Source organism: Somniosus microcephalus, chromosome 19 (assembly GCF_052327205.1).
Source record: "Somniosus microcephalus isolate GS21.2 chromosome 19, FLI_Smic_1.0, whole genome shotgun sequence".
Lineage (NCBI taxonomy): Eukaryota > Metazoa > Chordata > Chondrichthyes > Squaliformes > Somniosidae > Somniosus > Somniosus microcephalus.
This window is the reverse complement of record NC_141005.1, coordinates 11,242,725-11,257,329: the sequence shown is the minus strand read 5'-3', so window position 1 is coordinate 11,257,329 and position 14,605 is coordinate 11,242,725. Positions and strand designations below refer to the sequence as shown.

The window sequence follows — 14,605 nt, the reverse complement described above, 5'->3', positions numbered from 1 at the left end:
CGGCATACCACCAGCTCCCCATCAGGGCTGAGGACCGCCAGTACACAGCTTTTGAAGCTGACGGTCGTCTCTACCACTTCCTCCGAGTCCCCTTCGGCGTCACCAACGGGGTTTCGGTCTTCCAAAGGGAGATGGACCGAATGGTTGACCAGAACGCGCTGCAGGCCACCTTCCCCTATCTAGACAACGTCACCATCTGCGGCCACGACCAGCAGGACCATGACGTTAACCTAGAGAAATTCCTCCGTACGGCCCAGCGGCTGAATCTAACATACAACAAGGACAAATGTATGTTTCGCACCACGCGCCTCGCCATTCTTGGCTGCGTAGTGGAGAACGGAGTCATCGGCCCCGACCCCGACAGAATGCGCCCCCTTATGGAGCTCCCCCTCCCCCACTGCCAAAAAGCACTGAAGAGATGCCTAGGGTTTTTCTCTTACTATGCTCAGTGGGTGCCAAACTATGCGGACAAAGCCAGACCCCTCATCAAGTCCACCTCCTTCCCCCTGACAGCAGAGGCATGTGCAGCCTTCACTCTCATAAAAAGAGATATTGCGAAGGCCACAATGCACGCAGTGGATGAGTCCATCCCTTTCCAAGTGGAGCGCGACGCATCCGACTTCGCCCTAGCTGCAACCCTTAACCAGGTGGGGAGACCCGTGGCCTTTTTCTCAAGGACCCTCCAGGGCCCCGAGATTCGACACTCCTCTGTCGAAAAGGAGGCCCAGGCCATTGTGGAAGCTGTGCGACATTGGAGGCATTACCTGGCCGGAAAACGATTTACCCTGCTCACTGACCAGCGTTCAGTGGCTTTTATGTTTAATAATAAGCAGAGGGGCAAAATCAAGAACGACAAGATCTTGAGGTGGAGAATTGAACTCTCCACCTACAATTACGATATCTTGTACCGGCCCGGGAAACTCAATGAGCCCCCAGATGCCCTATCACGTGGTACATGCGCCAACGCGCAGGTTGATAGACTGCAGACCCTCCACAATGACCTCTGCCACCCGGGGGGTCACCAGGTTCTTCCATTTCATCAAATCCCGTAACCTGCCCTATTCCATCGAGGAGGTCAGGACCATGACCAGGAACTGCCAAATCTGTGCCGAGTGCAAACCACATTTTTATAGGCCAGACAGAGCAAGCCTGATCAAGGCCACTCGCCCCTTCGCGTCGATTTTAAAGGGCCCCTCCCCTCCTCTGACCGCAACGTGTACTTCCTCAACATAATTGATGAGTACTCCCGTTTCCCGTTTGCCATCCCTTGCCCAGACATGACCAGTACCACGGTCATTAAATGTCTGAATGACCTATTCGCCTTGTTCGGCTTCCCTAGCTATATCCATAGCGACCGGGGCTCATCCTTTATGAACGACGAACCCCGTCAGTACCTGCTTACGAGAGGTATTGCTACAAGCAGAACCACCAGCTACAACCCCCGGGGGAACGGCCAGGTGGAAAGAGAGAACGCGACGGTTTGGAAGGCCGTCCTCTTAAACTTAAAATCTAAGGGCCTTCCGACCTCTCGCTGGCAGGAGGTCCTCCCTGCGGCGCTCCACTCCATTCGGTCACTGCTTTGTACGGCCACCAATGACACCCCCCATGAAAAAATGTTCACTTTCCCCAGGAAGTCCACATCAGGGACCTCGCTACCGGCATGGCTGACGTCTCCAGGACCCGTCCTACTGCGGAAGCACGTGAGGTCCCATAAAACGGACCCCCTGGTCGAGAGGGTGAGCCTCCTCCACGCCAACCCCCAGTATGCTTACGTGGCGTACCCGGACGGGCGGGAGGACACAGTCTCCATACGAGACCTCGCACCTTCGGGTGCCCCTGAAACACTACCATTGCCATCCACCACTACCCACAACCCAACCCCTGTAGACGGCATGCCGCAGCCCCAGGACCCGTCACTGACCACCCAACCACTCAATGAGACGCCAGATTCAACGTTGGATGCTGCACCATCACCGCCGCCGCCACCACGACGATCAGGACGGCATACAAGGCCACCTGATAGACTTACTTACACGAACCTTTAGTACACTTCACCCCGCCGGACTCAAATTTAAACAAGGGGTGAATGTGGTAAACCAGTGTTACTGTTGCTCACCGTTGTTGTTGTTGTTGCACACTGTTGTATCTATGCATGCCTCAGCTGGCTCCGCCCCTGGCTCCACCCACACGCCCAGGTATAAAGGTAACTGCTCTGCAGCCCCCTGCCTTCTTGGAAACCAGTCAACCACGAGAGGCATGCTCTGTTCTTTGTTAATAAAAGCCTTTTAGTTACTCTCCTAACTCTCCGTCTTTTATGAGTAATTGATAGCGCATCAGGTCAGAAATGGGAATGTTCACCGATGACTGCACAGTGTTCAGTGCCATTCACAACTCCTCAGATAATGAAGCAGTCCATGTCCACATGCAACAAGACCTGGACGACGTTCAGGCTTGGGCAGATAAGTGGCAGGTAACATTCGCGCCACACAAGTGCCAGGCAATGAATATCTCCAACAAGCGAGAGTCTAACCACCGCCCCTTGACATTAAACGGCATTACCATCGCCGAATCCCCCACTATCAACATCCTGGGGGTCACCATTACCAGAAATTTAACTGGACCAGCTACATAAATACGGTGGCAACAAGAGCAGGTCAGAGGCTGGGTATTCTGCGGCGAGTGTCTCACCTCCTGACTCCCCAAACCCTTTCTACCATCTGCAAGGCACAAGTCAGGAGTGTGATGGAATACTCTCCACGTGCCTGGATGAGTGCAGCTCCAACAACACCCAGGACAAAGCAGCCCGCTTGATTGGCACCCCATCCACCACCTTAAACATCCACTCCCTCCACCACCGGTGCACCGTGACTGCAGTGTGTACCATCTACAAGATGCACTGCAGCAACTCGCCAAGGCTTCTTTGGCAGCACCTCCCAAACCCACGACCTCTACCACCTAGAAGGACAAGGGCAGCAGGCGCGTGGGAACACCACCACCTCCAAGTTCCCTTCCAAGTCACACATCATCCTGACTTGGAAGTATATCGCCGATCCTTCATCGTCGCTGGGTCAAAATCCTGGAACTCCCTCCCTAACAGCACTGTGGGAGCACCTTCACCACATGGACTGCAGCGGTTCAAGGCGGCGGCTCACCACCACCTTCTCAAGGGCAATTAGGGATGGGCAATAAATGCTGGTCTTGCCAGCAACGTCCAGATCCCATAAAAACGAGTAAAAAAAAAAAAAAAACCAGAGCGCGAGAAAGGGGGGCCGACAGGGAAGACGGGAAGCCTGTCGGAAGAGTCACCTTCGATGGCAATTGCAATCCTCAAGGCCAGCCATACAGCTGCATTGCCCAATCTCTCAACCTTATATGTTGCATAATATAGGAAGAAAAATATATATATTTTTTTTTAAACTGACAGAGTGCATCTAACCTATAAATTGCATCACCTTACTTGAAAATAGTGGTTCAGCTTTTTGCCATTAATATTTTACATCTTAAATGTGTAAATACAGTTTGCACATGAAGGTTTATAAAATGCACACTGTGCCATTTCCCCTGTAATCACTGATGACGGCCGCGTCAGTTCTGCAGCATGGATAGCTGACACAAACCACCCACACGGACTTCACAGTATTTTTCTTTGCTAATTCTGCATCCATCAAGGTGAGGAATGTCTGAACACTTTTTCTACTTTATCATCTAGAACTCGTCTGAGCATTCGCGAGGTCAGGTTCCCCCCCCCCCCCCACCGATATATTTGTTCTCAGGGTGTGGGCAACGCCGACATTAATTGCCCACCCCTAGTTGCCCTGAAGGCATTAATAGTCTCCTGGAGTCACATGTAGGCCAGACCAGGTATGGGTGGCTGGTTACTCACCCCGAAGGATATTAGTGAACCAGCTGGATTTTTACAGCTTTCATTTTATCAACAAGCCTCCGAGATCTCTGCGCTGCTCCAATTCTGGCCTCTTGCGCATCCCCGATTTCCATCGCTCCACCATTGGCGGCCGTGCCTTCAGCTGTCTGGGCCCTAGGCTCTGGAATTCCCTCCCTAAACCTCTCCGCCTCTCTCTCTCTCCAAGATGCTCCTTAAAACCTACCTCTTTGACCAAGCTTTTGGTCATCTGTCCGGATATCTCCTGTGTCAATAATGTTATTTTATTGATACCACTCATGTTAAACGCCTTGGGATGATTTGCTACATTAAATGCGCTCTATAAATGTACGTTGTTGTTGCCAGCCCACAAATGAACAGATTTACTGAATTCAATTTGGTGGGGTTTGAACTTTCAACCTATGGATTGCTAGTCCAGTACCATAACCACTAGGCTACGCTATAAAGGTAAAGCAAGCAGCAAAGTAAAGCTCCCTTTACTCTACACCAGTGTTATAAATCTCATCATTCATCAAGAAACTACTCAGGAAATAACGCTGGACGGCCAGCCGGTGGCACCATCCAAGGAGTGTAAATACTCGGGCGTGGGCCCAGCTTTCCAGGGACATTTTGTAAGACAAGGAACTAGTGAAGTACAACTAGGCCTCCATGTTCTGAAACAAGTTGATTAAAGCCTTGCTTTATACTCAAACCAAGTGAGTAGTGAGTTTTATTACATCAACCAGCAAAGTAGCTTAACCCTGATCTCCGTAGAGCACCTTCTATGCCACTAGTATGAATTTTCCTATCTTCCATGCAAGTCATCCTTTTAATGTCTGAGATTGCCATTTTATGTCAAGTTGCTGGCCGTTCTGTGCTTATAGCCTCAAATCCAATCAGAATGGGTTCGAGAGCCATGTTCCCTCTAAATTTTTTTGGGTGCGCAGCCCATTCAAATTTTCGCGCATGCGCAGTTTCTTGCATTGTAATACCGGTGGGCAGCCTGCGCAGGACCTCCAAGATTGCTGCATGGCCACGCAACTTAGCGGGAAAATTGACTGAGTACCCAATTCATTTCAGGTAGGACCCTTACAGGCAATAGAGAGGGGGAGACTTTCATCTCAACTGTACAGGCTGGATTTGAATGCGTGTCCCGAAGGTTAGAGGGCAGCGTGCTAAACCACTGCCCCTCCTCCCCAGAAACAGCTGGCATTCTTAAATAAACAAGATCAGTAAGTGAGAGCAGCCAGTGTTTGCTGGAGGTATTGGGACCACCACAGATAACACAATCTTCACTTTGCAGAAGATGTAAAAAAAAAATGCTCAGTCTAAAAATTGTACATGACTTACCTCGTGTCCTCTAACCACACTTGTCCCGTTTTCTCTCGAATTATTTTACAGTGGTCTCCTGAAACAAGCTTATTGCCAGGAAATGACAAATCACAACCTGCAAAACAAGAGACAGAAGGTGATGAGGCCGATTTCTAATATAAAGGCAATTTATTATGTCACTTCGCTAACACACATTTTGGGACTAGTTAGGTACAACATGCTTCTCTTTACAAATGAAAATATTTTCCAGCACCAATCAACTTTCATTATACATTATTGAAAATTGGTGGGTTTTATTTGATGGAGGTGATTTAGTTTCCAATATTGCACATCAGTGACAACTTGGAACAGCATTCGGATATGCACACTTGATTTAAAACCCTTTTGTAGTCATTCGTTATATAGAAGGAAGCAGAAACTCCCAATACAGCATTATTACTGCCAATCCCATGGAGAATCCAATTCACCTCTCGCTGATGTCAAAGGCAGGCTCCAGTGAAGAGATTTGCATCCTTTTCCTTCTATAACCCGGTTCAAAGAACAAATTAACTCCCGGAACAGCACAGATGAGCAATTGGTTACTAATGAGTTATAGAAGTAACCTCTACTTTGGTCAGGACCCAGGAACAAGAGAACACTGATCCCCATCAGTAACTGAATTCATCTTGGACACCAAATAATCAGAAATGGGGCCACACCCAATCACAAACATTGGGTTTCCAAAGAGATATGGCACATGAGCTACAACTTAGGAAAGAGGAAAGGCCATTTACCCAACCAACTCTCTGTATGCTAACTCAAGAGTTTATCAAATTTAATTTGAAGTGCTGTGCTTTTACACATGTCTCTAAATGTTAATATATCTAAAGTGGTACATCTAACCACTCCAGATGTCAAACTCCATTACAGATGCAAAGTAATCTTAAAAGTGTTGGGAGTTTCTGACCGATACTTCTAACCTCCGACCTGAAACAGGCCAACACATTCCAAACTGTAATCAGCCACCATTCACTCAACAATTAGACTCCGTAACTTTAAAAGGACACAGCTCCACCTTAGCAGAATACTACATTGTGCATGAGATGGCATAAAAGAGCTCTCATCCAACTTAACAATAGCAAAATACTGCGGATGCTGGAAATCCGAAATAACAGAAGACGCTGGAAAAACTCAGCAGGCCCGGCAACATCCGTAGAGAGAAACAGAGTCAACGCTTCAGGTCGAAACCCTTCGTCAGAACTGAGAAACAAAGGCAGGAAATGAAACAGATTAAAAGGCAGTTTGGGGGCTGGGAAATGGGGGAGGGGATGAAAGAAGAGACATTAAGAGATATTCAAGGTGAGACGAGATAGTAATAGGACAGGTAAAGAAACAGACAATGGCTCCGGATGAAGTGTGAAACACGCTGGCAGAGTGAGAGACAGCTGCCGTGTGGGAGAGAGAGAAAAAAGGGAAAGTCACAAACCAAAAGTGTGGATAAAAAATATTATAGGGGCCGAGGTTATGATCTGAAATTGTTGAACTCGATATTGAGTCCAGAAGGCTGTAAAGTGCCTAATCGGAGGATGAGGTGCTGTTCCTCGAGCTTACGCTGAGCTTCCGTGGAACAATACAAGAGGCCGCAGACAGTGAGGTCTGAGTGGGAATGGAGCGGTGAATTGAAATCACAGGCGACCGGAAGCTTGGGGTCACCCTGACGGACTGAACGGAGGTGTTCCGCAAAGCCAACTTACTGTGAGCAACGCCATGGAACATCCACTAGTAGAGAATATTATTTTAATCAAACTGTTAGGGTGACACCAGCTGTGGCTCAGTTAGGAGCACTCTTGTCTCCGAGTCAGACAGTTGTGGGTTCAATTCCCACTCCAGGGATTTGAGCGCACATTCTAGGCTGACACTCCAGTGCAGTACTGAGGGAGTGCTGCACTGTCGAAGGTGCCGTCTTTCGGATGAGACGTTAAACCGAGGTCCCGTCTGCCCTCTCAGGTGGATGCAAAAGATCCCGTGGCACTATTTCGAAGAAGAGCAGGAGAGTTATCCTCGGTGTCCTGGCCAATATTTATCCCTCAACCAACATCGATAAAAACTGGTCATCATTTCACTGCTGTTTGTGGGACCTTGGCTGCTGCGTTTCCTACATTACAACAGTGACTACACTTCAAAAAGTACTTCATTGGCTGTAAAGAGCCTGGAGATGTCCTGAGGTTGTGAAAGGCGCTATAGAAATGCTCGTCTTTCCTTCTGAAGCTTGATAGTGCACCATGAAATAACCACAAATTAATCTGAGCCGTATATCTCCAAATAGTAAGTGGCCTGTCTCAAACATGCAAAGAAAGGACATGCTTCTCTTTAGGACCAGAGAGAAAACTACAAGAATAAGAGCGACAAACCAATATTTTTAACCCCAAAATGCTGAATATTTCAAATTGGACAACTGTGTTTAAAAATTGGCCTCAGCACCCGAGCTTGGGGAAGAGACAAAAAAGGTTCCTGCTCCTGATTATTATCAAGCTGAACATGGACATGTGTGATATGGTGCCAGGATCAGGCTCAGCCAACACACAGTTTCCAACGCTCATCGTTTCGGCTCACACACGAAGTAAGGCAATTTGGGCGATGTTATCTGAGGCAACTGCCTGCGTAACAGTAGTCGCTTATTCATTGGGCTATCCGGAGGACTTGTTACCGTGCTGTACAAATGCCAGTTTTCTTTCTTTAACTGGTGACTGTCAGCCAGGCAACAAGGACTAAACCCCTTCGGGGAAGGGAGGAGACGCAAATTGGTAGAAAAATAAAGCCGGGGTGGAAAAAGTAACTTTTAAAGAATTCATTCATAAGTTCCACATTGAAAAGGAGCTGAATAATCTTGGTATTGTGCAGCCAGGAAACAACCTGCATCACCAGCTCCACGACTCACTCTGGGGGGATGTGTGTGCGCTGCAATTGACAGATTAAATGTTGCAGCACTAACTTTTCCCCGGGGAGGGGAGGTACATTCCATTAACTTTAATGACCGGTTTCCATAAAAAGTCGATGCTGACACCTGAGCAACTCTACACAAAGACATCATTTACAACAGGCTGATAGAAAAAAATGGGTTCAGTGGTCGCAAAGTACAGCCCTTTAGCAGAGCAGTTCATTAAACACCAGCCAACCACCTACTGAAGTCCAGGGACGGTCAGGCCTTTTACTGTGGAAGGCTGTGTTTAATGCCAAGTGCGGGTCTTTTTCTTCGAAGGCCAGCTCAAACATCTGAACAACACTGTACGAGCTGCGTTTGAAGTTTTATCATATACACACGTAAGCAGCACACAAGAGTCAACAATCTGCGTCTTGGAAAACTTTCCTACTAACACATTATAAAAAAAAGGGACAGGCTTTCTAAACTAAACATTAAGAATAAAACAACAGAAAACTTACTGAGCGCCTGCACCAACGAAACTAGACAAGAACCACTCCTCCCAGTTATCTTCCAAGCAAGACTGGAAATTCCACCCACTTGGCTCGGAGCAAATTACTTTCTAGCTCCAATTGAGCTGAAAAACAAAGCAATTCCCCAGCCTTTCAAGTGATGTCTGCATGTCTGTCCCAACAGCTTCAACGCTTCATTATTTCTTTCTCATCCTTACTGCATCTTCACCTCTCTGAGCTCTTGGCACACTCCCCCACCCAACTAATTAACTACCGCACAAGATGCTTTTGACAATTTCTTCCGGCTAAAAATTCAAGCTACGCAAAAATTTTAATTTACATCTGTTGGAACCCCTACTCACTAACAGGATAACTTCCGCACGGTTTTTATACACAGTCTCTAACAGGTATGGTGACATGCAGAGATGCAAATTCAAGTGTACTTGAATATCTCAGTAATGGGCACTTTTGTCCTCCTTTTTAACCTCGGGGCCTCAGGAGGGAATAGAAATTTAAAGATTCTATCATAAATTCAGTGCCAAGTGACATCTGGCACCGGCACCATCGACAGAGGACACAGATAGCTCAATTTACTATTAAAATGGACTGAACACAGCCCTTCAATGCAAACTCAGTGAGGTGGCACGATGGACATAATGATTTGCCCTGGGTCTGCGTGTGAGCGTGGGGGGTGGGGGAGGGTTATCAACAGTTGTTTGTCTGCTACATTAACATTTAAACTTTGCAATAAACATCTACCAGGAGTGTGAATGTTAAATGAAAGAAAGACTTGGATTTATACGAGGACAAGATAGGGCTGACTGTGATAGTTGAATAAATGGCTGCTTTAATCTTAACAGTAAATGTGTTCCAGTATATTCCCTGCATTCGGTAAAGCAATAACATAAGAAGTAGGAGCAGGAGTAGGCCATACGGCCCCTCGGGCCTGCTCCGCCATTCAATAGGATCATGGCTGATCTGAATCTAGACTCACGTCCACTTCCCTGCCCTCTCCCCGTAACCCCTAATTCCCTTATCTGCTAGGAAAATGTCTATCTCCATTTTAAATTTATTTAATGTCGCAGCTTCCACAGCTCTCTGAGGTAGCAAATTCCATAGATTTACTACCCTCTGAGTGAAGAAGTTTCTCCTCATCTCAGTTTTGAAAGGGCAGCCGCTTATTCTAAGATTATGCCCCCTAGTTCTAGTCTCACCCATCAGTGGAAACATCCTCACCGCATCCACCCGATCAAGCCCCCTCACAATCTTATATGTTTCGATAAGATTGCCTCTCATTCTTCTGAACTCCAATGAGTAGAGGCCCAACCTACTCAACCTTTCCTCATAAGTCAACCCCCTCATCTCCGGAATCAACCGAGTGAACCTTCTCTGAACCGCCTCGAGAGCAAGTATATCTTTTCTTAAACATTTACAAGTAACTATTTAGGGCACAAAAAGGTCTCGTACAAGAGACAGACGGGCTACACCTAAACAAAATCGGGAACCAGGAGACTTTTAAGGAACACTGAAGCAGCTCCTGTCGATCTTTAAGACTAGATTTGGGCCGGGGGGGGGAGTGAAAGAGAAGGCAAGATGGGAAATTGAATCTTACACAAAACTGACCCATGAACAGGCATTAGGTGGTGATGAGGGAGAAATACTGGATCCAGCTCTCAATAACAAGCAGGCAGTGAAACCAAAGATATGAGGCAGAATATGGAAGTGCATATACATGAGGACTAGAAGCACTTGTGATGAGGTTAGGCCACAACTGGAGTATTGCGTCCAGTTCTGGTCACCACATTTTAGGAAGGATGTGAAAGCCCTTGAGAGGGTGCAGAGGAGATTTACCAGAATGGTTCCGGGGATGGGGGATCTTCGCTACAAGGACAGGTTGGAGAAGCTGGATTTGTTTTCATTAGAGCAAAGGAGGTTGAGGGGTGATTTGATAGAGGTGTACAAGATTATGACGGGTTTGGATAGGCTAGACGGGGAAAGGCCGTTCCCACTAGCTGATGGTACAAGGACTAGGGGACACAGATTTAAGGTTTTGGGCAAGAGATACAGGGGGGACGTGAGGAAAAACTTTTTTACGCAGCAAGTGGTGAGGACCTGGAACTCGCTGCCGACGGAAGTGGTGGAAGCTGAGACACTAAATGTTTTCAAGGGGAGACTGGATAGGCACTTGAGGGAAATAAACTTGCAGGGCTACGGGGATAGAGCGGGGGAATGGGACTGACTGGACTGCTCTACAGAGAGCCGGCACAGACTCGATGGGCCGAATGGCCTCTTCTGTGCCATATGACTGTGACTACGAGATGCCTGTGCTTGACTCTATTGTAGCAGGTGCTACTACAAAGTAATAGGATTAGAAATACGTCTAACCCTGAAAAGTGGAGGTGGAAACAACCGACAAGGGTTTCAGTAAAGGCACATAGGAACGGAAGTGATGTGGTTCTATGTCAGAAGCAGTCAAGAGAATGAGGAAGTAGATCCTTTGGTAAACTAACAACTACTCTGGCTGGCCGAGTTTAGCTTGAGCTGAGCAAAGACTGCACTGAGAGTTTCCTGCAGGTCAACAGGTTGAAAAGGACAGCTTAATCTATTCAGAGATACATGGCTAAGTGCAAAGAGAAGACTATGTTGATGGCATATTTCAACCAACTTAATCCAAATTGAGAGTGTCCAAGTGGTTTAGAGTCGGATTTCATAATGTAACACACTATTCCTTCAGGACCCAGTGGATCAGGGAAGGCACAACTCGCGCCTCGACCTGCTAATAAGAGACTGGAGGTAGTGGCACTCCTGGTGACAGTGACAAGGACATGATCAAGTTCGACATGAGTTGGGATACAACACTACCAAGGTCCAACACCCAGGAACACAATTCTAAAAACATTCTAAGCTTAAAAACAAGTTGCCTGGGGGGTGGTGGAGAGGAGCAGATTGACAACACCCCAGTTAAGAGCAGATCAAAAATGTTTTATTTTGTTTGTTCCTGGGATGGGCAGCATTTGTGGCCCTTCCCTAGTTGCCTGAGGGCATTAAGAGTCAGGCATATAGTGTGGGACTATACATGTCGGCCAGACCAGGTAGGGGTGGCACACGTCGGCCAGACCAGGTAGGGGTGGCACACGTCGGCCAGACCAGGTAGGGGTGGCACACGTCGGCCAGACCAGGTAGGGGTGGCACACGTCGGCCAGACCAGGTAGGGGTGGCACACGTCGGCCAGACCAGGTAGGGGTGGCACACGTCGGCCAGACCAGGTAGGGGTGGCACGTCGGCCAGACCAGGTAGGGGTGGCACGTCGGCCAGACCAGGTAGGGGTGGCACGTCGGCCAGACCAGGTAGGGGTGGCACATGTCGGCCAGACCAGGTAGGGGTGGCACATGTCGGCCAGACCAGGTAGGGGTGGCACATGTCGGCCAGACCAGGTAGGGGTGGCACATGTCGGCCAGACCAGGTAGGGGTGGCACATGTCGGCCAGACCAGGTAGGGGTGGCACATGTCGGCCAGACCAGGTAGGGGTGGCACATGTCGGCCACACCAGGTAGGGGTGGCACATGTCGGCCACACCAGGTAGGGGTGGCACATGTCGGCCAGACCAGGTAGGGGTGGCACATGTCGGCCAGACCAGGTAGGGGTGGCACATGTCGGCCAGACCAGGTAGGGGTGGCACATGTCGGCCAGACCAGGTAGGGGTGGCACATGTCGGCCAGACCAGGTAGGGGTGGCACATGTCGGCCAGACCAGGTAGGGGTGGCACATATAGGGGGCAGCACATGTAAGGGGCACATTCCCCTCCCTGACAGACACTAGTGAACCGGTTAGGTTTTTAAGACAATCCTGCAGCTTTCATGATTATTTTTGTCTGCTACTAGCCCATCCAGTAATGGATTTATTGAATCTAATTTAACAACTTGCCATGGTGGGATACTGCAAGTCTAACACCATAAACACTAAGCTAACTTACCCAGTTAAAAAACATTTTGCTAAGATGCAGGAAAAGTACAATTCTCAAGTCCTAAACAGAGCAACAGACAAGCCAATCTAAAGTGAAATAAGGAAGCAAAACAAATTTTAAAGTTTTCATGAAGAAAGGTGGGACAACAGTGTCACAGAAGAATACAGGGACTCTCAGAACCATGATGGTCAGAAGAACAAAGAGGAAGCGGGAATTAGCATAGCTGTGGAAGTTAAACATAGCAGGAGGAAATTCTTCCAGTAAGCGTCAATGGGAGCATTCTTATTTCAGTCAGAAAGTCATGGGTTCAGGCCCCACACCAGAGACTTGAAACTCCCAGTGCAGTGCTGATGGAGTGCTACGCTGTCGGAGGTGCCGTCTTTTGGATGAGACGTTAAACCCAAGGCCCCATCTGCCCTCTCAGATGGGCGTAAAAGATCCCACGGCACTAGTTCGAAGAGGAGCAGGGGAGTTCTCCCCGGTATAACAGAAAATGCTGGAAAAACTCAGCAGGCCAGGCAACATCCGTGGAGCGAGAAACAGAGTTAACGTTTCAGGTCGAAGACCTTTCGTCCCCGGTGTCCTGGCCAATATCTATCCATCAAGCAACAACACTAAAAGCAGGTTATTTGTCATTATCACATTGCTGTTTGTGGGAGCTTGCTGTGTGCAAATTGGCTGCTGCGTTTCCTACATTACAACAGCGATGACACTACAAAAAGTACTTCATTGGCTGTAAAGCGCTTTGGGACATCTTGAAGTCATGAAAGGCGCTGCAGAAATGCAGTCCCAGAGTGTCCCAAAGCGCTCTACAGCCAATGAAGTGCTTTTTGAAGTGTAGTCACTGTTGTAATGTAGGAAACGCAATTTGCACACAGCAAGCTCCCACAAACAGCAATGTGATAAATGACCAGATCATCTGTTTTTGAGTGATGCTGGCTGAGGGATAAATATTGGCCAGGACACTGAAGTAAAATATAATTGAAAAAATAGCTAATTTTTAAAAAAAATATTGGGGGGATTTCTCTTCAGTGAACTGACAGTCGGCAATAACTTTAAATAAACTCTCTCCTCCCTCAGCCAGGGGACAATGGAGCCAATTGCCAGCCGCCCACTGTCCCTGACGACGGGCTGCAAACCTGCTCCAGTCCCCCGCACTCCGCGGCCCGGGTGTGTACGGGCGGCTTCCCCGAGGCCTACTCACCCTTCTTCCTGCCGATGGTCCACTCGCTGTTCACCAGCAGGATGTGGCTCTCGCTCTCCCGGTCGAGGCGGCTGAGCCGGCCCCAGGCCTGGCTCTCCAGCGGCTGCATGACCCCGGAGAGAGGCCTCAGGCCTGGGGATCTCGGCCGACCATCGCCTCACGCAACCGGGGCAGGGCTCCGCTTCGACAGATCAATCGATCACTACTACTACCCACCCCCCGGTCTCGGTCTCGGTCTCTCTCTCTCTCTCTCTCTCGGGCCTCTCGAAGCCAAACAGCTGAGGGGACGACGCGGGGCGGGCCACGCTAGGCCAAGCCCCGCCTCCGCCGCGCCGTCATTGGCTGCCCGCGCTCTGAATGGCTGATCCTACCCGTCAATCAAAGCCGGGACTGAAGCCGCAGCCACCCGCGTCACGTGATGGGGGTAGGAGGATCCTTCCTTCAACCCCCCCCCGGGCGCTCTCTGCTGCCCCCCACCGACACCTCCTAGAACTGCTGCAACAAGAGCAGGTCAGAAATAAAAACAGAAAATGCTGGGCATACTCAGCAGGTCAGGCAGCTTCTGTGGAGAGAGAAACAGAGAATAGAATCATAGAATGGTTACAGCACAAAAGGAGGCCATTCGGCCCGTGGCACCTGTGCCAGCTCTCTGCAAGACTTCAGCTAGTCCCACTCACCCGCCCTTTCCCTGTAGACCTGCAATTTTTTTTCCTTCAGGTACTTAGCCAACTCCCTTTTGAAAGCCCTGATCAAGTCTGCCTCCACCGTCCTTTCAGGCAGTGCATTCCGGATCATAACCACTCGTTGCATAAAA

General features: G+C 48.8%; 1 protein-coding gene across 2 annotated transcripts in view; it reads right to left on the bottom strand.

Moving 5' to 3' along the window:
- Positions 1–14,100, bottom strand: part of chfr (checkpoint with forkhead and ring finger domains, E3 ubiquitin protein ligase) — a 61,030-nt gene extending 46,930 nt beyond the window's left edge. The window contains exons 1-2 of one of the 2 annotated variants that reach the window (XM_086011948.1): positions 13,792–14,100; positions 5,231–5,327 (exon numbers count right to left, since the gene is read on the bottom strand). In XM_086011948.1, coding sequence (XP_085868074.1) covers positions 5,231–5,327; positions 13,792–13,900 — 206 coding nt within the window. In that variant the 5' untranslated portion in view covers positions 13,901–14,100. The remainder of the gene's footprint in view (positions 1–5,230; positions 5,328–13,791) is intronic. The other variant, XM_086011947.1, reaches the window with a different exon arrangement.
- Positions 14,101–14,605: the final 505 nt, after the last annotated feature.